Source organism: Rhinatrema bivittatum, chromosome 3, assembly GCF_901001135.1.
Source record: "Rhinatrema bivittatum chromosome 3, aRhiBiv1.1, whole genome shotgun sequence".
Lineage (NCBI taxonomy): Eukaryota > Metazoa > Chordata > Amphibia > Gymnophiona > Rhinatrematidae > Rhinatrema > Rhinatrema bivittatum.
In genome coordinates, this window is record NC_042617.1 from 212,124,830 (window position 1) to 212,146,454 (window position 21,625).

The 21,625-nt window shown below is 43.6% G+C and overlaps 1 protein-coding gene across 7 annotated transcripts in view; it reads right to left on the reverse strand.

Moving 5' to 3' along the window:
* Positions 1-21,625, reverse strand: part of MAP3K4 (mitogen-activated protein kinase kinase kinase 4) — a 464,119-nt gene that overhangs the window by 23,469 nt on the left and 419,025 nt on the right. For all 7 annotated transcript variants that reach the window (XM_029594154.1, XM_029594153.1, XM_029594149.1 and 4 more), the window contains 3 exons: positions 18,992-19,108; positions 17,913-18,072; positions 6,567-6,689 (listed from right to left, as the gene is read on the reverse strand). In XM_029594154.1, coding sequence (XP_029450014.1) covers positions 6,567-6,689; positions 17,913-18,072; positions 18,992-19,108 — 400 coding nt within the window. The remainder of the gene's footprint in view (positions 1-6,566; positions 6,690-17,912; positions 18,073-18,991; positions 19,109-21,625) is intronic.

The following is a 21,625-nucleotide window of genomic DNA, read 5'->3' on the forward strand; positions in this document are numbered from 1 at the left end:
TGCCAAAAACAAAAGCCGCAGGCCCATCCATACTACATCATCTCCTTTATGCAACTGTCTAATGGTTATATAAACTGCAGTTTAACATGTTTTGGGTTTTTTGTTTTATTTTGATTTCTTTAACAATTCTTCCATAAAGTGTGAATATAACTGAGAAACGAAGGAAGCTATTTGGATCTGATACACTGCAAATTTAGATGCAGGAATCCTTCTCCCTTTACTTTCAGAGTCATCAGTGAGAACAAGCCCCATGTCTAATGAGCAAACCCAGCATAGCCTGTTTATAATTTATAAAGAGAGCATTTTTTTTCAAAAGACCAGTAACATAGAGTTGCTTACCTGTAACAGATGTTCTCAGAGGACAGCAGAATGTCAGTCCTCACACGTGGGGTGACATCATCCAATGGAGCCTGGCATGGATCTTTAATCTCAAAGATTCTAGAGCATGCTCTATTAAGCATGTGTTACTGTAGCACCCTCCCTGATTCTCAAGCAGCGTCCCTCAGTCCATGATATAGCAGATACATGGAAAAACCAACTCTGAGGGGAGGCGGGAAGGTATTTTGAGAATTGACATCCTGTCGTCTTCTGAGAACACCTGTTACAGGTAAGCAACTCTGTCTTCTCCGAGGACAATTAGGAAGGTATTCCTCACACATGGGTGATTCCCAAGCTAGAGGCTGCTGAAAACAGGAAAAGTGGGGAAACCCTTTAGTGCAGGAGCACCACCATTTCCCCTCTCCCTTTTTCGGTGAGTCAGCCAACCTATAAGGGCTCTAGGAGGGAAGAGAGTTGGGTTTTTCACCTCAAAGAGACTGGCATGACAGACAGAGAAAGAAACCCCAATATGTAGCAAGACATCTGAAGGCAGGAGCATAATGTGAGCATGGGGCAAGAAGCCCACTGAGCTGCACAAAAAGCAGTACAGTAAGATCTTATGAATAGTGAACTCTGATTAGCACCAGTAGGCCTAGGACCCCTTGGATACCAGCAAAGGGACAAATTACCAAGTACAAGAGAAAAAAGCTCTTGGATCAAGAGTTCAGCAAAAAGAATATTGTGGTTCATTATTAACTAGATAACACGACAGACTGGGCATACACAGTGATGCTCAAAGTATGTCCAAAAGGAACAGTGGCATGGAAACCAAATGTCTGCCCAGGGAAGCAGCAGCAAGAAGCATCAGGGTCTTTAGAAGACCCCACCTTCCAAACTATTACAAGCACAAGATCTGACCTCCAAAGTCAGACAGGATAAAAACCAGAATGCCAAGGCATGAAGGGCAACTTCTCCACTGGCAGCCTGAGGTTAAGATGTTTGGCAGGGTAGTGAGTTGTGACTGAAGCTCAGCTAAATGATGTACTTCACTACCAGGGGAAGCGAGGCAAAAGGGATCTGACCCAAATAGGGAAAGAATAGCATACTCTTCCGTGAAGGTATTTGTGACAATCACTCCCATGTGCCCCCTGGCTTTCTCCTGGACTGTCTGACAAAGTCAGGTGAACACCACAAGGAAGCAGATCCCTGGACTGCAGGTCAAAGAAAATAGCCTCCAGGTTGTAGAAAATACAGTTGGGAGACTTCCCAGCCATAAGAACCCCCTGCTAATCATAACAGGAGAGTTGCCTCTGAGGCAAACACAGCCCAGAGGGCCCATCTACCCTCAGTAAACATAGGCAACATATACTGACAGATTCCTAGACTCCAGCAGGGTGAGAGCAACCTGAAAAAGAAGTCCATAAACTTCTCTGCTGAAAGCATAAACAGGACTGCTGCAAGAGGCAGTGCCTGTGGAGGACTTCCTCGCCAATCTGGGAACCCCTGAGTATACCAGAGCAGACTGCCCATCAACTGAGCATAGGTATCAAATTTATGGCTCAAGATAATGTCGCGGCATACAAGCAGAAATATCTGCATGGATAGGGACTGGCTTGTCAGCCAAACACATCTACTGACAGGGTCATCTGTGAAAGAGGAAATAAGCACCCTTAAGTGACTGCAGCATGGGTGGGAATTGCTTTTGTGAGATCCTCCACCCTTGACCCACGCTGCCATAGATACAGCAAGCTGTCAGAAGACTGACAGGTCAGTCAACAAAATAGAGAGAGGAGAAACCTCCACCCAGAAGTAGAGTGCCACCAAAACTAGACACCAATGAGTAGGAGCGGTATGAAATTAAACTATGCATGTTGCACTCAACAGGTATCCAAAGAGGCACTCCATTCACGTGAGAGGAATTCACATCTGCTATTAGGGAACAAATTGCTGAACAAGGAGTTTCCATCCAGGTAGCTCATTGCCTGCCACAAAACATCTCTTCTGAACAGTAGTGCAACAGTGAAGTGAGAGCTCTCAAATGATAGCCTTCAGATCCCATGCTAAAACAGAGGACAGCTGCCTCTCAGATACTAAGCCAAGCCAGAGAATAGGATATGAAAAACAACCTCTTTTCTGAGCAGAAAACAAGGCACTGAGAGAGAACCTACCAAGGGCACCACTCAAAAGTCAACAGTCAGACCTCTCATCCCAGAGGCGAAGGGAGAGTGCACTGCTCAACAGGATCGGTTTGATTCTGGAAACCCTACCATTCCTCGGACGAGACTGGGGCACAATTATTGACCTATGAGGTTCTATTGGAGACTAGGACAGTCACTGGTGACCGCCTAGTCAGAGACTAGGGTCAACATGGCAACTAGGTGTACAAAAGGACAGTGAAAATAATCCAGCAGGCCACATTGCTACATTGATTCATGTAAAACAAGGATCACTGCCCTGGCTGGAGCCATGCACCAGACAGAGAATGCACCTTGGAGGCTCCCCCTAAAGGGGGATCCATGTAATTCAATAAGGGAGAAGTCCTGTAAAGGCCCGACCCCTCCTGATAGGGGGAGGTATCCCTGCGATCCACTCCAAAAATGGAGTGAATAGGAATGTAATTTCAGCCAAGATGTCTCAGTTCACCAGTGACTGCGGTGCAACAGGTATGTGATGTCTTCCTGCACAAGAACACACAGACACACACACTCCAATGGGCACCTAGTAATGGAGGTGCCCCTTCACTGAGTCTGCAGCCTGCAAAAGTAGCCCTGTACACCCACGCCGTGGTACTCTGTCAGAGCAGACAATGATGTGCATGCACGGAAAGAAGCAGCACCCGCAGGCCTAGCAGTTCATGCCATGGCCTGGATGGGCATAAAAACTGTGGTGGACGACAGCATATGAGGTGTTGCCATTGATATCATATAGCACCCCTGGAGGCCAGACACATGAAGGCACTAGAAGATGCCCATGTTGCTACCTGCAGATAGCTTCTGACAGCAATCAAGAGCTGCTGCAATGATGCACCTGGTACAGGCAGTCTGGCATGGAAGGAATACCTTGGTATGCATGGTGACAGTGCACGATACCTGAGATGCCCTGTATGGCACCTACCACAATGAAATGGAAGGAATGGTGCCCAGGGTGTCTACAGTACCCAGGTATCCTCCACAACAGGAATGGCGTCAATAGCACCCATGGTTAATGCTGCTGCCCATGGTACCCAGGCACTCCATGATGCGACAGTGATGGTAGTGCCCTGGCGGTGTGCATGGCGATTGGCAGCATACACGACCCCTGCCGGTGGCAACCCCACTTTCAGCGCTCTACTCTTTCGATAATACTCTATGGCAGCAGCAGCTCTCAATATACTTAAGAGAGGGCAACGGCGCCGACTGCATCACCCTACATCACTTGGAGGCACCCTTCAAATGCAGTGCCTCCACAGTGCCTGCTGGCATCCCACTATGCTTACCTGCTTGATAGCAAGGGTAAACACGACACTCAATGACATGGAAAGTGTCCCCGTCACTCGCTGGTAAGTTTTCCACATGATGGTGTCTGTGGCACTTGACAGTGTCTATGGCGTGTGATGGTTGCCATGATGCGTGATGTCAACCCAGGTGCTCGATGGCAACTATGGCACACGATAGGTGAAGAACAGTTCCAATGGTATCCATGGTGTCTGATGGCATCCAAGATGACACCTGACTGTATTTACCATGCTCAATGTAGAGGTAAATAATGGCAAACCAGGCACACCAATAATGCCCCTGTGCTCAATGGCGTAGATGGTGGGCAAGGCCCTCGTTAGCTTCTAGGGTCTCCATGGTGCTTGCTGGTGTCCATGAGTCTTGATGGCACTCAATGCCATCCATGGTGCCAAAGGCGATGATGGCGTCCCTCTTGACAGCGCCGGTGGTGCTTGTTTGTGCCTCTGGTGCCTGAGTCAATGGCACCCACAATGCTGGACCTACCTTTGTGCTAGCCAGCGGCCCCTGGTACTCGACCCAATGGCATCGAATGCATACACGGACTTAGCGGCACTTGTGGCGTCGATGGGTGTCATGCCATAGTACCTGTCAACACCCATGCCACTTGACGGCATTGATGGCACCCATGGTGGCATCCTTGGCAATCGACAGCATTGATAGCGCTGGATGGATGCCATGCCACAGTGCTTGACAACACCCATGCTGCTTGGCAACACTGATGGCTCCCCATGGTGCTTGATGGTACCTATGGTACTCGCTGGCATCGCAGGAGCCATGGCGTACAATGGCCTCCATGATGTTCAATGGTGCCCCCAGTGCACGATGGCATCCATGGCCCTTGATCCAGGGTGCTGACTGGTGTTCATGGCACTTGATGGCATTGAGGGCATCCACGGCACTCGACGGTGCCCCCAGCATTCAAAAGTAACCACGGTGCCCCTGCTGCTCAACATGTTCCTGGGCCATTGGTGCTCTGGCAAAGCTGATCGCTCAGGTTATTGCTCAATCTCTCTCCAAAGGAGATGCAGTGCCAGATCGATCAGACAAGCAGGAGGAGGTGCTGTGTCATCCAGGGCACCAGCAAAGGAAACTAGTTCCCAGGAGTGTGAGGAGGATGAGCTCTCCTTCTGGGAACATCTGGTCCTGAAGTCTTTCACCATTTGAGCCTACGTCAATGCCCAGCAGTTAGACAGAACTTCCTGGAACTGCCGCCTGAGTAGGTACTCAGGCAAATCCCCAGGCCAGAGGCCTACTCAGTCCACATAGCAGTCTGAACAGGCACCTGACAAAAGCAAAAATACACAAGTTAAAGAGAGGACACAGGAATAAGCTACAGATGCAGCATTAATTATTAGGGAGAAAAATCTCTGTTGGATGCACAGGTCACGAGCCCCGCCATGAAGCCGAAAGAGATGCTAGAAAGAGAGAAAAACCAAATTAAGCCTAAACTACTGCAAAGGAAGTAAGGGAAAACAAAAACCATCAAGGCTTTGCCTGATAAAACAGCATTAGCAGTGAGGAAAGCAATGCTGAACTCACAACCACATGGCTACACGGAAAAAGACTGAGGGAGTCTTCCTGCGAGACAGATGGCTATAGCTGCACATGCCCAGTAGACCATGCTGAAAAGCTCTAGAATGTCTGAGATCAAAGTTGCATGCTGGACACCATTGGATGATGTCACCCCATGTGTGAGGACTGCCATCCTGCTTATCCTTGGAGAAATTAATCCCTTGACATGGTTAACTAGGGGTTGCTTTCAAGAACTCTTCTTGAAATTCTTAACAATTTTGAAAATAGGGATAAGGAGAGATCCAAATGATTTTATTTTAACTACTAACTTTACTTGTCTAAAAAAATACTGAACTTTTATGTATTTATTTAACAGCTTTTCTATACTGACATTAGAATGCACATCATATCGATTTACATCTCAACAGTAGGTGGAAAATACAATGAACAGGGGTGGGAGAGGGACAACAGTAGAAACTCGAGGGCAGGAGGCTCTAGGGGGAGCCTGAAAATTGAACTAGAGAAGTAACAATAACTCAAGAGGTAACATATTTACATGATGCAAATTACTTGCAGCGAGTCAAAGATAACAGAGAAGCAGGAGAAGAGGATGAGAGAGGTACATGGAGTTAGCCTGGAAATGCCTGGTGGAAGAGCCAAGTCTTTAGCATTTTCCTGAATTTAGTATGGCAAGGCTCCAGGTGGAGGTTTGTGGGTACGGCATTCCAGTGAGTTGGGCCAGCAATTGAGAGAGCACGGTCCCTTGTTGCTGTGAGACAGGCCTTCTTGAGGGGTGGGACTTGTAGGGTGCCTTTGAGATTTGCTCTAGTGGGGCGGGTGGATTGTGTGGATCGGAGCGGTTCGCTGAGCCAAGAGGAATTATTTATGTGGATGGATTTGTGTATGATAGTGAGAGTTTTGAATAGGATGCGTGATGGGATGGGGAGCCAGTGGAGGTCTTTGAGGTTGGGGGTTATGTGGTCTGATTTGCGTGCATTCATGATTATCCTTGCAGTGGCATTCTGTAGTATTTGGAGGGGTTTGATGGTGGAGTAGGGAAGGCCAAGGTACAAGGAATTGCAGTAATCCAGCTTGGATGATAGGGTGGATTGGATGACGGTTCTGAGATCGTGTGTGTGGAGGAGTGGCTTGAGCTTTTAAAACTGATGCTAAAAGACAATGTTATAGGTGCTCTAAAAGTATAGGTCTGAATTAAGTACCTGTGGCGGTTTTTTCTCCTACCTGCAGTCCCTAGAGTGCTGTTCACCTCCCCGGGCATTGTCTGGGCATTGTTCTTCAGTTTGACCGAGCACCCAAAGTCTCCTAGCTTTATCAGTCCAGAGGAGGTCAGGAAGATGTTGGCTCCTGAGAAAAGCAGAACCCAAATCAGATATAAAAGGAAAAGAAAGCTAAAATTGGCTAACCCTGCTCAAAATGACTCAGGATTTCCCAACTGCATTAGTACTTAAAGGAAAGACAGTCTGGGACCTACCAAAACCAAAAAAGGCTTTAAAGTAACGTCATCACATAAGTGCCAGAACCAGCAGAACTAAAAAAAGAAAATTAACTAAACAATGAGAGAGTTATTCCTTTTCATGAAAATGTCAAAATTCTAATAAAAACAAAATTATGATTGCATTTACCAAGTTTATCATGTTACTAGATTATTTGTTGCATATTATGAAAGCAGAAGATATACATGATTGGAAGATGTTAATATCAGTTACACTAGTATCACAGATGCTGATATCCAAGCCCTCACTCTGCTGCTGATGCCACAGCTAACAACCTATTTACAATTTCTCAAATCCCACTTCCCTCCTGCTGGCGATTCTCACTCATCACCCCGCCACATTATAATAGTTTTATTTCATGGGGAGGGGGGGGGGGGGTGTATAATCCTAGGTACACTGACCACAGTTTGCATCATTTATGGGCCGATAGAGTAAATCGCGTGGGAGAGCCGGCAGCGCCCACTCTCCTGGGTGTGCGATTCACTAAGCCAAGCTATGCAAATTAGGGCCCGTGGTAAAAAGGAGATGCTAGGGACACTAGCGCGTCCCTAGCGCCTCTTTATTGACAGAAGTGGCGGCTGTCAGCGGGTTTGACAGTCGACGCTTAATTTTATTGGCGTCGGTTGTCGAACCCGCTGACAGCTACGGGTTCGGAAAACGGACGCCGGCATAATTGAGTGTCCGTCTTCCAACCTGCAAGCTGCGGGCAGATTTAAAATTTTTTTTTATTTTTGGGACCTCCGACTTAATATCGCTATGATATTAAGTCGGAGGGTGTACAGAAAAGCATTTTTTTCTGCTTTTCTGTACACTTTCCCGGTGCTGGCCGAAATTAACGCCTGCCTTTGGGCAGGCGTTAATTTCTGAAAGTAAAATGTGCGGCTTCGCTGCACATTTTACTTTCTGAATCTCACGGGAATAACTAATAGGCCCATCAACATGCATTTGCATGTTGCGGGCTCTATTAGCTTCGGGAGGGTTGGCCGTGCATTTTCCACGTGCTATTACCCCTTACTGTATATAAGGGGTAAAAATAGCACGTCGAAAACGTGCGGCCAAACAGGGGCTAATGGTGCGCTCGGCCGAGCACACCATACTGAATCGACCCGACTGTGAATACCTTTCGTTTCCTGCACTGCACACTCAGGATACAGTGCAACAGTAAAGCAGGATTCTTCATCTCATGCCACACACACAGGTTTCATACGTGCCTGACATAACATTGGCAGCCATGCACCCTCCTGCCTACACCCAACCCTCCCAAAACAAATTGACATCGGACGTTTTTATTTGGATCAAATGAGGCCACAGCTTTTAACAAGCAGCACATATTAATATATGAATGCGTTCCTTAGTACCTGAGCCACGCTAATCGTTCTGCCTAACATTTCCATTTAATGCCCATTCAACCAGCTTTCCACCAACTTTGCCAAGCAAGATAGCCCTTCTTGTGCCTAGTCCTCCTGCAGAGTGTCCAAGCAAGGGGGGGGGGGGGGGGGGGGGGGGGGGAGAGAGGCATTGCAACCGTGCACAGCTGTGCTTCGTCATTACATACATACTCATTTTTGGAACCTGGCTGACCAAACTCGGTTCCGGGATTGTATCCGCAAACTCCTCAAAATTACTAACTAGCAGCTCGGGTACACTGTCACAGGTATGAGACAGCATCTAGTTTGCCTCATGCCCATCCAACTCAACTGCTGCAGCCTCATTGGTTTATCATGCTGAAAACTCCTTCGAGATCTTCCTGAGGTGCATTGTTGAAGAGGTCCTGTCCGATATCCAACAAATGTATTCCCCATTCTGCCTGTAGTGGCCCTGACACATAACATTCACCCACTCATGCATAATCTGTCATCCTCCCAATCTCTGCACCCACATCCCAATCTGCCCATTGGCCTTCTTTCACCCCCCCCCCCCCCCCCCATAACGTCATCTCACTCAGTTTGATCTGTGGAATAAAGTCCGTCCACAACAAGCAATTGTTCCCGAATAGGGCTACTATTTCCACCAAATCCCACTTAATTATTTGAACCAATTTCCTGCATAACATATGCCCCAATTCGTTGCCACCCAGATGTATGATGATTGTGTCAGGCTCAGCCGAGATTTCCCTCTTCCAACGAAGCTCTGTAAGCAGCTGGTACCATGTGATACCGCATTTTCCCATCCACATCACCCGAACCCCGTGTGCAGCTAATCCCAAATGTAACCTGTATGGGCGTTGTCTTGCCCTGTGGGCTGCCCAACGGACAAAGGAATGCCCGAAAATTCAGACTGTCCATCGTCCGGTGAGCAGACCTGAAACGAGAAAATACTAGTTAGAGTTGTGGTCGGACAGATCCGTTCTAACATAAATCGGCTGCCACTGATTTCCATTGTTTATTAGTGGAGACGTAAAAAAAACTGCCCGACTCTGGCCGAGTTTCGCCACCTGAAGTGGCTGCCTCAGGGGCTATAAAAAACATATATATAAAATCAATAAATCATAAATACATTAACAAACCATAAAATTAGTAAAACCAGACAATAATCTTAAATATTAATAAATCATAAATAAATCATAAATACAAAATTGCAGACTCAATCACATAAATAAGACCCTTATAAAAACATGAAGGCAGAATCAAAGTGACAATCGGATAAAACAGACATATGAGCAACATCAATCTAAAACTAACAAGGATCTTAAAAAATGATAAAAAACTATGAGGTATCTAAGATCCTTGTTAGTTTTAGATTGATGTTGCTCATATGTCTGTTTTATCCGATTGTCACTTTGATTCTGCCTTCATGTTTTTATAAGGGTCTTATTTATGTGATTGAGTCTGCAATTTTGTATTTATGATTTTATGATTTATTTATGATTTATTAATATTTAAGATTATTGTCTGGTTTTACTAATTTTATGGTTTGTTAATGTATTTATGATTTATTGATTTTATATATATGTTTTTTATAGCCCCTGAGGCAGCCACTTCAGGTGGCGAAACTCGGCCAGAGTAGGGCAGTTTTTTTACGTCTCCACTAATAAAGAATTGAAAAAGGCTTCTTTGTGGCATCCCTTCTTGTTGTTTTCCTACGGTTCTACTGGATCGCCTACCTTACTGATTTCCATTGGCCTATCCTTTTACTAGCATCTGAGGGGAGCCCTGCCTTGGCTGCACTGGTCACTGTGTCCCAGACTTAGACGGGTCCTGCCCCACCTTACCTAGCGCCAGTTTGAAAATGGAGGAAAACCGGTATTTCATAAGCGGAACCCCCTCCTGGTGTATCAGTAGGTGAATCCCACCTTGAGGCCTTCTTGCTAAATAACCCTCTGCATTCCTTACCGGGCAAGTTACCTGCAAATCCACCAGCCGTAAATGGGTCTTGGCGCCTTTACCCAATTGGTCGGTCTTTGACCTATGTATGGTAATATGCACAACTGCACCTCTTAGCTCCACGGAACGCAGTAGAATTCCTTTAACTCCCACGTCTCTCTTAGACGCCACTACCAGCTCACTTACATGTAAGGCTTCAAAAAAGGCCAAGGAAAATGCTGCTCTAAATAGGCTGGTCTCAAACTCAAGATTCACATATGGCTGGAAGTGCCTGCTATATCTTTACAAGTAACTCGTGTGTCACCGGGTGCCTAAGGTCCACCGTCAGTCCTACTTTCCTTGCCCATTACGTCATCACCTTTTTAACCATTAAACTAAGTGGGATTTCCCCGACCCTGTGCTTTTGCGAAAAAAGTCATTCCAGCGAGGTTGCCCGCCACTGCCCCTCTAGATAATCCCGTGTCCCCTGCCGCCACTAAATATTCAATGATTAATTCTGCTGGTATTGGAACGAAACCCAGCCCTTCTCTTTTAGGAAATTCATCACCGTGTCATATCCATTTCGACAAGCTGACTATGTTGACAGGGCTACTGCTCCCTGAAGCAATTTCCGCACTGTTGGACCTCAACCTTCCATAGGTGTTCTGGGACTGGAACTCCTGTCTCATCAGCCTCCATCACCTGCTGTCAAAAGAGATCAAACTTAGCTCAGGATAGTGCACTGGCTGCCCTATTTCTGGTACCTGACACAACTCTCCCTTGCCGTTATGTTAAGACGCAAACAGGTCCATGCCACCTCACACATCAAGGCAACCACCTGCGGGCATCTGGCAGATTGCCTGTTCATTACCTCTCCTACTGCTTGGGTGTTGCACCAAAAGATTATCTTTGTCTCGGAATCTTTCTCCCTATACCTCCAAGGCTACTAAGATGGAGAACAACTCAAGGAATACAATGCTTTTGGTTTTGACTGCTGCCTGCCATGTAGTTGGCCACTGTGCAGCTCACCAGGATCGCTGGCAGATAACTCCGAAACCTTATCCCCCAACACTTCTGAGTGTATACACAAGTCCTTGCCAGAAACTGGGTGTTCCTGCTATACTGAAACACCATTGTAGTCAATGAGGAAAATTGTCCATAGTAACAAATCCGCTTTCATGCCTGCTGAGATCGTAACAAAATGATGTCATCAACTGACCCCAGCTGTTGCTGCTGCCAGCCTTCTCAGGAACACCCTTCCCCATCGGTATCACTTTGCACATGAAGTTGTGGGAACTGATCAATGACTGCAAGGCAGGGTTTTTTTGTTGTTTTTTTAAGAGTCAATTTTTTGACAGGCAATGCCCTATTAAACATATTGCGTAACTTCTGCAGTTTCTCGATGGGCAGCCTCGAGACCATAGCATTCAAGTCGAGTTTGATACCCAAGATGGATATGACTGTAGAAGGGCCCCCTCTTCTCCCACTTCACTGGCTAGTGCCTCAAAGTCTTTCAACAAATATGTAAACAAGGGGGAATGCACTGGCCCAATGAAAAGAAAATCGCTGAGGTAGTGATTATTATTATTGATGCTTGCCCTCTGTGCTACCACTCAATGAAGGAAGGTGCTGATTAACGAAGTTTGCGCATGAGACTAAGCTGCCCATTAGCATGCACTTGTCAAAGTAGCATAGCTCTCTTAAACTGGAAACCTAGTAACTAGAAACTGCGAGAGTGTACTGGCAGCAATCTGAAGGTGGACTTAATATCAGTCTTGGCCAACAGTACGCCTCGTCTGCAGCTTCTAAGCAAAGATATTGTGCTGTCAAACGACACGTACTGTAGGTGATCGTTTAATGATTTCTGGTGAGAGCAAGAAATTCTGAATGATGAACTTACACAGCTCCTTCTTGTGTATAACCACTAGGGAAGACATCATTACTGGGAACTGAGGATCGGTGAACATCCTGCTTAGAGCTAGCTCTTAACTCAATTTTCCGCTGCACAATCTTGGCATGCTGGACTGCTGGTACCTTGTTGCTGGACACACTGTTACTAATGGGCCCTTGAAAAGGAATTTCGAATCCCTCCCTAAAACCCTCCGCAATCTTTCTTGCTTTGCGCTGCTTTGGATAACTGTCAAACCATGCGTACATTCAATCTAAACTAATGGGGGATAGGCCTTCTGGAAGCTGAGTGACTCATTTTACCTTGCCACCCTCACTGATCACTTTGTGCATCTGTTGGGAGGATCGGGTGTGAAAAACTGAACATACAAGGCAGAACTTTTCTTGGAAGCTGCAAGATGATCTGTTATTCTGCCAGCAGATGTTTCCCCCACCTTGACCTGTCCCGGCCCCCTGCACTCCTGTCGGGTTGATTCTTGTAGGCTGCCCCCCTTTCACCCCACGTCACTCGCCTTGTTCGTCATGACACACCGATGCCTAACCTGCGATTCGGCTGGGACAGGAGCAGCGGACCAAGGATGTAGGGAAGAAAGGGGTCCCACACCGAAAAGGAGGAGACAATAGGCTGCTCAAGAGCAGAGGGACCGCGAGAGTGGACAAGCAAGCCAAGAGTAGGGGCTGGAGCATGAAATGGAAGTAATGGTGTCCACTGGTGACAGAGAAGAGCAGTTACCATTCAAGGGAGCCACATCCAGCACAATTGACTGTGGGGCCAGTTTTGGCCGACAGTTCCAGGGACCAGAATGTATCTTTTTTTTTTTTTAATTTTATTTTTCTAATTTAACATTACAGCAAGACATCTTACTAGAAGAAAATGGATATGCAAGTTCAGTACATAACAAGGAAAAAAAAAAAAAAAAGAGAGAAGGCAATAATTTCACATTCATCTGATTACAGAACAATTGCATTTCCCCTTAAAGAAACTTTGGCCTGAGGGCAGAAAAATAATTGGAGACTAATAAAGTAGAAACATCCTTAACATAGGGCTTAACGTGTCACAGGAGCTTATTACTACATGATCCACTCTAGTGCTAATTATTAGAGGGAGTTATGACTACCCTCCTAGCATTAAGGAAAGATTTTAGTTGTTCAGGATAGAAGAAAATAAAGCATTCTGTTGAAGACTTAATTACACACAGGGATATTTTAACATAAATGAAAACCCCAAAGAGACTACTTGGGCTCTTAGCACTAAAAATTCTCATCTCTTCTCCTATGTTACTGGGGCAAAAACTGGATATATATGAATCTGTGTACTCCTAAAGGGCACTGCCATATTCTTAAAGTATCTTTTCATAGTTTCACTAACATCCCTCTCGGTAATAAATGATACCATTAACGTAGCACATTCATAAAATTCAGAAGTTGAGTCTTCTAAAAATTGTGTAAGGTTCCCTTTAGCAACAATATTTTGAGAAATTTCTCGGTTTTTAGCAGAAACAGGTAAATAAAAAAGCTTATTAACTGAAGGGATTTCTCCCTCCTGAAATTTCAAAACCTCCAAGAAATATTTTCTCAATGAAACATAGGGAAGCTCTCCCACAATCTTAGGGAAATTTATAAATCTTAAGTTCAGGTGTCTCGAGTGGTTTTCCAAATGTTCCAGCCTGCGTGATACAGCGCTGAACTCTTTCACCATCTTGGCCTTATATTCCTGATTCCTCACCAACTCTGCTTCCACCGTCTCCATTCGTGGCTTTAATTCTTCTATCTGTACATCATGTGAGTCTATCTTCTGAGCAAAAATATCCATTTTATCATTAATTTCACTCACAACATTCCCTAATGTAGTCACTAGGTCCCATATAGCATCCAGCGTGATTGTCTCTGGCTTTAATGGCATTTGGAAGCGGGGACGCTGGATAAACTGGCGTGGCACTTGCATGCTTTGATACTATAGCATGTGCCTTACCATTCACTTTTCTGGAAGGGAAATGGTATCGCCGAGAATTACAGGGTCATGGTGCCATTCAAGAGAGGACTGTGCCTTTTTTGATTTAGGCGACTGCCCTTCAGCCAGAGATTGCTTTCTCTTGCCCACCAAGGAAGAGATATGAGGAGACTCCAGAAAGTCTCTCACATGTGTTCCCATGGGCCTAAATCTTCTGGCCCATAGGAATATATGAACACAGCAGAGTAGTTATGTACATAAGAACATGCCATACTGGGTCAGACCAAGGGTCCATCAAGCCCAGCATCCTGTTTCCAACAGTGGCCAATCCAGGCCATAAGAACCTGGCAAGTACCCAAAAACTAAGTCTATTCCATGTTACCGTTGCTAGTAATAGCAGTGGCTATTTTCTAAGTCAACTTAATTAATAGCAGGTAATGGACTTCTCCTCCAAGAACTTATCCGATCCTTTTTTAAACACAGCTATGCTAACTGCACTAACCACATCCTCTGGTAACAAATTCCAGAGTTTAATTGTGCGCTAAGTAAAAAACTCTCTCAGATTAGTTTTAAATGTGCCACATGCTAACTTCATGGAGTGCCCCCTAGTCTTTCTATTATCTGAAAGAGTAAATAACCGATTCACATCTACCCGTTCTAGACCTCTCATGATTTTAAACACCTCTATCATATCCCCTCCTCAGCCGTCATCTGAAGGGCCAAGACACCAAATACAGCAATCATGTTGATCTGTTATCATCATCTTCCAGAAGCACAGAGGGCATCTTTTAAATCCTTGCTTACTGAATAATGCTGAAGTGAATGGAAGCTAAAAAACTCATTTCTGACTACTAGTAAGAAAAAAATATATTTTTCTAAATTTATTTTTTAATACATTTAAATTCATTTACAACAGAAAAAACAAGAATATTGGTAGCAATAGGAAAAATAAGAAAATACAAATACAATGGTACATTCAATACCTCCAATGTAGCCCACATTATGGGGGAACCACTACAGGTTCAGCTCTTACTTGGAATTAAAAAGAGCTACAACGTGTCATTCTACCCAGTTAGTTCTAATCCTCAGCCTTATCTTTAAGAAAGTTTCAAGGTGTAATGGGTCAACAAAAATAAAACTATTATTTTTATGTTATCATCCACTTGCATGGATATTTAAGGAAAAATGTCCTACCTGTCTTCACAACCTTGTGTTTTAGCTGTGAAACATCTGGAAATACATACAATTGTTGGCCACAAAACAGTCTAGTTTTATACTGACAATTTCTGAAAAATCAGATTTCTGTCCTGCTCTGCCAAGAAGGCAACCAAGAGAGTTGCTCTAGAGGAAATGTCATCAAAAGATGAGTCAAGGAAAATAGATAGGGAAGGACTTGAATTTGATCCATTTCCCCTTCGATACCCTTCTATTTTTAGGAAAATAGAAAATTTTTCAAAGAGTAGACAATTATCTGGTGAAATAAGCAAAATTTAAATATATTTCCTACATAATTCCAATGGCAACATCAATCTGAATATTGGGAAATTCAAAAAACGTCAATTCTTCCTTCTTGTAGAACTTTCCGTCCTCTCAATCTGACCATGTAACCCCCACTGTCTTTAACATGAGCAGCTTCCACTGCATGTAGAGCTCAATTTAAATATTGATTTATCCACAGATTTAACCAAAATTTTTGTTCTAGCATTTTTTCTTTAGTCTCTGCTGTTATGTGACTCAGCTGTTGAACCATATTCGATAAGTCTTATCAAGTTTGGATACTACCTTTCAAGTATCTAACATGGTAACATTGGAAGGTTCCCGATCATCTCCAGATTTCTGGGGTAAGGCAAAGGAAGAGATGCCCATGTCTCCAAATTAGTTCCCCCAGGAAGAGCAGACACACCTTCCCCGATTATTACATTAGGTAAAAGGGCCTCCTCCTTATTACTATATTCAGGTGTAGTAAGTACCAAATTCTATGCTAGTCAAGATGCAAGTCTACTTTTGCTACATAGGGAACTTAAGTCCTTAGGAGCTAGAGTAGATAACGATGTATCAATATCTAAAATAGGCTGTGGTGGGGTAGATTAGTACCTGGATTCAATGAGGCTCCTGATAATATTGTAACCTCCGATTCACTGTACAATCTGGTCTCCAATAAGTGCCGAACAACATGTTGATCCATCAGGTCTTGGTGGGGACTGCAGTCATCTCTGAGGGAACTCTAGTCTTCCTTTTCTTGCCTACATAGGGCCACACAGATATAATCCAAATTCAGTAGAAGGGGCATGCCTCTTTGGCATGTGGCTTCGGCAATATGCTGGTGGTGGACACCATTGCAGTGCTGATTTTAAAGCTGCAGATGTCCCTGAAGGATGACATCCGCACCATTTGCTGTTGACAGCAGGAGGGGGAGGGGAGGAAGGACTGTCACCACCCGAACACAGCACTCCTCTCCTCCTTCTCTGGTAGGCTTCCTCAAGGACACAAATGCTACCATGCTGATTTTAAAGCTGCAGGTGTTCCCGAAAGATGATGACAGCACCACTCGCTGTCGACAGTAGGAGGGTGAAAAAGCAGACCCCACCACTTGAACATTGCACTCCTCGCCTCCTTCTCTAGTAGGCTTCCCCAAAATATATATTTTAAGCAAACTTACAAAAAGAAAAAATTTAGTAAAGTACAAAAGCAAGAATCAAAAAAATACATTAACAAAATCTAATAAGTGGATAAGAGCAGAAACATATCTTTCATGCTAGCGGAAGCAAAAATGAAAGAGGAGATTCGCATAATGGTGGTTGCGTGGGAATGCCTGTGCATGCTTAGAAAAACGTTCTTGGTTTGTCTGAGCTCTGAGAAAACATTTCCATCTGAGAAAACATCACCCATTTGTGTGGTTGATATTGTTTTGCTTGTCCATGTAGAAACCACTAAATGCATAATATTAAAACAAATTGCAACAAATATTGCTACAGAAAAATATATATAATCCATCAAAAATATTCAAAATCCCTAAATCCTCATTCAAGTTTCATCTACGTCCCAACTTCAATAAAAAGTCACTAAATAACCCACAAACGCAAATTCTTCCTACCCTCATTAGGAAGAAAACAAGGATGTATAAATATGCTAAAAATTCTAATGCTAATGTTTAAGCCTGGGGATGGAGGCAAGGGTAGAGAAGTCCAAACTCTCTAATCTTCATTATAAATCTTATTTAAAAAAAAAGTTAAACCACAGAACAAGCTCCAAATTGATCCTAATTAGCTCCTTAAGAAGCTCTCATTTGGAAGTATCCTACCCCCACAAAAGGCTCCATTTTAGGGCGCAGCCCTCAACGACATCAGTGAGGGGCATAGTCATGATCCCTGGCATGGGCCCAGCCAAGCACATCTCTGGAGTTGGTGAAGGCTTGCATTCGCAGGAAGCAAAGCATGATGTAAAGTTCCTCTTCACAGGTCCCAGGGACTTGCTCCTTGGTATTTCTCTCCTACCTTTTAGAGGGTAGTCCATATCAGCAGGGGGATGGAGCAAACACGTACATCTAATCACTAAGTTTCCCCCTCCTTTCTTAAATGGTTTACACTGTTAGGACCCCTGACCTTCATAGCGGGAACATATCGGCCATCATTATCGACCTGCCTTGGAAGTTCCATATGCAGCCACCATGTCTCCAAAAACTGGAGTAAATTCAAGACTCAGAGCACCAGGCCAAAAGCACATAAAAACCCAAACACCACTTCCAATGAATAATATAGAAAACTGCATTGCCTTTCACCAAAAAGCAGCAAGAGTAGACTGGAAAAATGCACTGGTAACAAAACAAGAGCCCCTGGCCTACTCCTCATAAAGAGGTTTATATTTTTTAACCACTTCATAAAACTATGCTACTTTAAACTCCTGCACAATTTACCTTTAATATCTCGATGCACTATGCCATGTTCGTGCAGCACATTGATAGCAATGGTGATCTGTTTCGAGTACAGCCTGATGACATGCTCCTGAAGGCCCAGCCTGGCCACCTCCTCCAGAGTGCCCTCATCACAGTACTCCATGAAGATGTACATTTCTTCCTGTTAGAGGGACAGGGAGCAACAAATTGAAAGCATGACTCTCTAAACCTAGTTCTTCTTTCTTGCCCATTCCCTACACCTCTACCAATGAGGCAAATCAAATTTGAACTTGGGAAAATGTGGGTAAAAAGGATCTCTCAAATGACTATTACACTTTAAATACATTGTACAATTCTAATACAAACCTACACAGGTTTGTTTTTTTTCAATCAGCAGTTTTTCTACTTCCAGCTGAATCGGGCTGGGATCTGGTGTCACAAGATTTAATTCACAACTACATAGGGAATTTTTTCCCAATTTTATAATCTCCAATATATCTAAAAGTGCAAGGAGCCAGGGGCATGCACCATGGCTCATTGCAGAACCCTTCAATCATGGGTCCCGAATCCAGCCACTAGGTGTCACACTTAAGCAAAGACAACGACTCCCTCCCCCTCAAGGACTATGAATGTAGAAAACCCAGCTTGCGGATCGAACTGGGGACCTTCCACATGGCAGCACACAGCAGTGCCACTAAGCCAGCTCTTGCTTTTCTTTTCACTATCATGCTACTCTATCTTTTACACCTAAGAAACTGCCTGATTGTACATTTTTTTTCCAGTGCTTACACCTACTATGTAATTCAGTTTCTAATATAGAGACACTTTCCATCAATCCTGGCTTCTGAATTACTATGCTGATGCAACATGGAAGGAAATATCACAATGCACTAGGATATAAAATCAAAAACAAGGAATGGCTAAGTCTCCCTCCAGAAATGAGCTTACTTGGTAGCTCTGCATTTATACTTTATAAACATTAAAAAACACAGGTAAGCCAAGTGGAGTAACAAGAGTCGTATCTTAGGTACCCTAGTATGCCGGTGTACTGCAGGTATACCCCTGGTTCCCTAGCCCCAAATGATCAGCACCTCACTTACCCTGTGAAGCTCCACGCCAAAGTAACGCACCAGATTTGGATGCTTGATGCCTTCAAAAATCTTAAGTTCATCTGCTATTTCTTTGATGGTTTTGTGATCATTGGGTTGAAATCGAATCTACAAGTATAAAGTTTTATTTTTTTGGCTTTTACAGCGAAGTTAAACTTGAACAAAGAAAACGGAATACACATCAATGAGAAAGAAAAGTGCTTGGTTTCTGGATAAAACTCGTTCTTCAGGTTGAGATCAATAAAGTACATAGCGCTAAACCAGCATTGTCTGCCTTCCCTCAGCCTGCAGGCACTGTGGTTTAGTTTTGTTTAACAGAACAAAAGTGTGCATTTCCTTCACTACATATATCAAGCATACACATACATAGCTTAAGGGAAAACACATGAATTAATGCATTCTAAATAGAAAAATTAAAAATGAATAGAATTAAATGGAAGAACAGAAAATAGAGTCATGACCACACAAGTTCCTCTCCACACAGCTATGCAGTCTGGCTGTAGAACATCGTCTAGCTTTATTCCAAGAGAATGATCTGTGTCTCGGGCAGAACTGGAAGGCTGCAAGAGTGCTACACATTTTACAGTAACTGATACACAAAATATACAGTAATTTTGGTTAGCTCCAACTGTTACCCAGGAATTATGGGGAAGATTCCTTGCTATGACCACTAAGGGCCAATGTGGGTATAAATGATACGGTTCTACCAGGTATGCTTATGCTGTCATTGATGTGTCGTGATGCCAAAGCAGAGATATAATCAGAGATGGCTCATTTATAGTGAATGAAGGAATACATGTTTATCACATGATACGAGGATTTTGTTTTATATATTTTAATACTATATATACTTGTGGAGGTGGATCTTGTGCTGAAGCATTTCAGCTTAATCTTGAAAAATTCCATTAAGAACAGCCAATTAAAGCCATAATTTCTTTCATCGGAGCCCTGTCTTTGGGACTCATCTAATCAATCCGGTGTTCAAAATATCCACAATGAATATGCACATATAATAGAGACGTATATAAATTTATATATGCATTGTGGATGGAGACACTACTACTTACCTGATAATTTCCTTTTCCATACAGACAGGTGGATCTAGAACCATTGGGTTATGCACCTCTATCAGTAGACTGAGATGGAGCAAAGCTGACATCACGGTATATATACACCTGCACCGACATCAGCCTGCCAGTATTCTCTGCAAAAGCCAACTGTGGACAAACTAACAAAAGCGTGATTATTAAACAACCACTCCAGTATTCCGCCAACAGGAAACCCCTGAGCTCCAATAAGGAGTGCAGTAACACTAGTCTAGGGACTGGATTGACACTTACCGGTACTCCCTGGAACATGCAACCATGCAGGACCATAGCACAACCATTTGGCAGCCAAGGGTGGGAAAGTGGATCCACCTGTCTGTTCTAAAGAAAAGGAAAATTTCAGGCAAGTAGTAATTTCTCCTTTCTTAGCGTTCAGACAGATGGATCCAGAACCAGAGCATGTACCAAAGCTACTTCCAAACAGAGTGGGAGGCTGCCCGCGGTCCAGTCAAAACATGTGCAAAGGCTGTGGCCTCCCGGGTCTGCACATCCAAGCGATAATGGAACTAGTAATTAACATAGAAAAAAACTGAATTTATACACCTAGAACGTAAAAACTTTGAGGTAATTAAAAACCCCATCAAACTTAAAAACGATCAAGAAGTGGAACTAACCGAGAAAGCTCGAAACCTAGGAGTAATAATCGACTCTGAACTAAGCCTTAAGCAACACATATCACAAAAAGTTAGAGAAGGCTACGCCAAACTCATGGTCCTCAGGAGGCTTAAATCCCTATTAACCCAAGCGTACTTCCGAACAGTTCTACAAGCACTTATATTCACTAGCACAGACTACTGTAACACACTATTCCTGGGATTACCATATTCAACAATAAGACCTCTACAAATCTTACAAAACTCTGCTGCCAGAATACTTACTGGTAAAGGCGAAAGACACTCAAACACTTGTCGAATTACACTGGCTGCCGATAGAACAAAGAGTGCAATATAACACACTTTGCACAATTCAAAAACTGATCAACAAAGAAAAAGCGGACTGGTTAAACACAGCTCTACGCTTACACATCCCACAGAGAAATCTTAGATCAGCTAATAAAGCTCTACTAACCATCCCCTCGGTTAAGACAGCAAAACTGAGCGAGCCCTATCATTAGCCGGACCAGCATTATGGAACTCACTGCCACTTGAAACAAGATTACAGAGAGATTTAAAACTCTTTAAAGAAAGTTTAAAAACATGGTTTTTCAAAAAAGCATTTTACAGTGAGAATAGAGAATATGAAGTATAAATGAACAAGCAAAAGAACATCTACACACAGCAAAAGTCACCTAGTAGCGTACTTGTATATTTTATTATTTTTACTTATTATTATAGACTAATTTAAGAGATCTGCAGTATAAAGTACAATTCTCGTATGGATTTATTCCTATTAATCATATAAAAGGCAAGATCCAGACCACGCATCAAATACCTTATATTATGAAAACATGTTACCGATAAATGTTTGGGCACTTTGTTAGTAAGATTTTAACCAAATATAAATTTACGTGCCTCTCTGT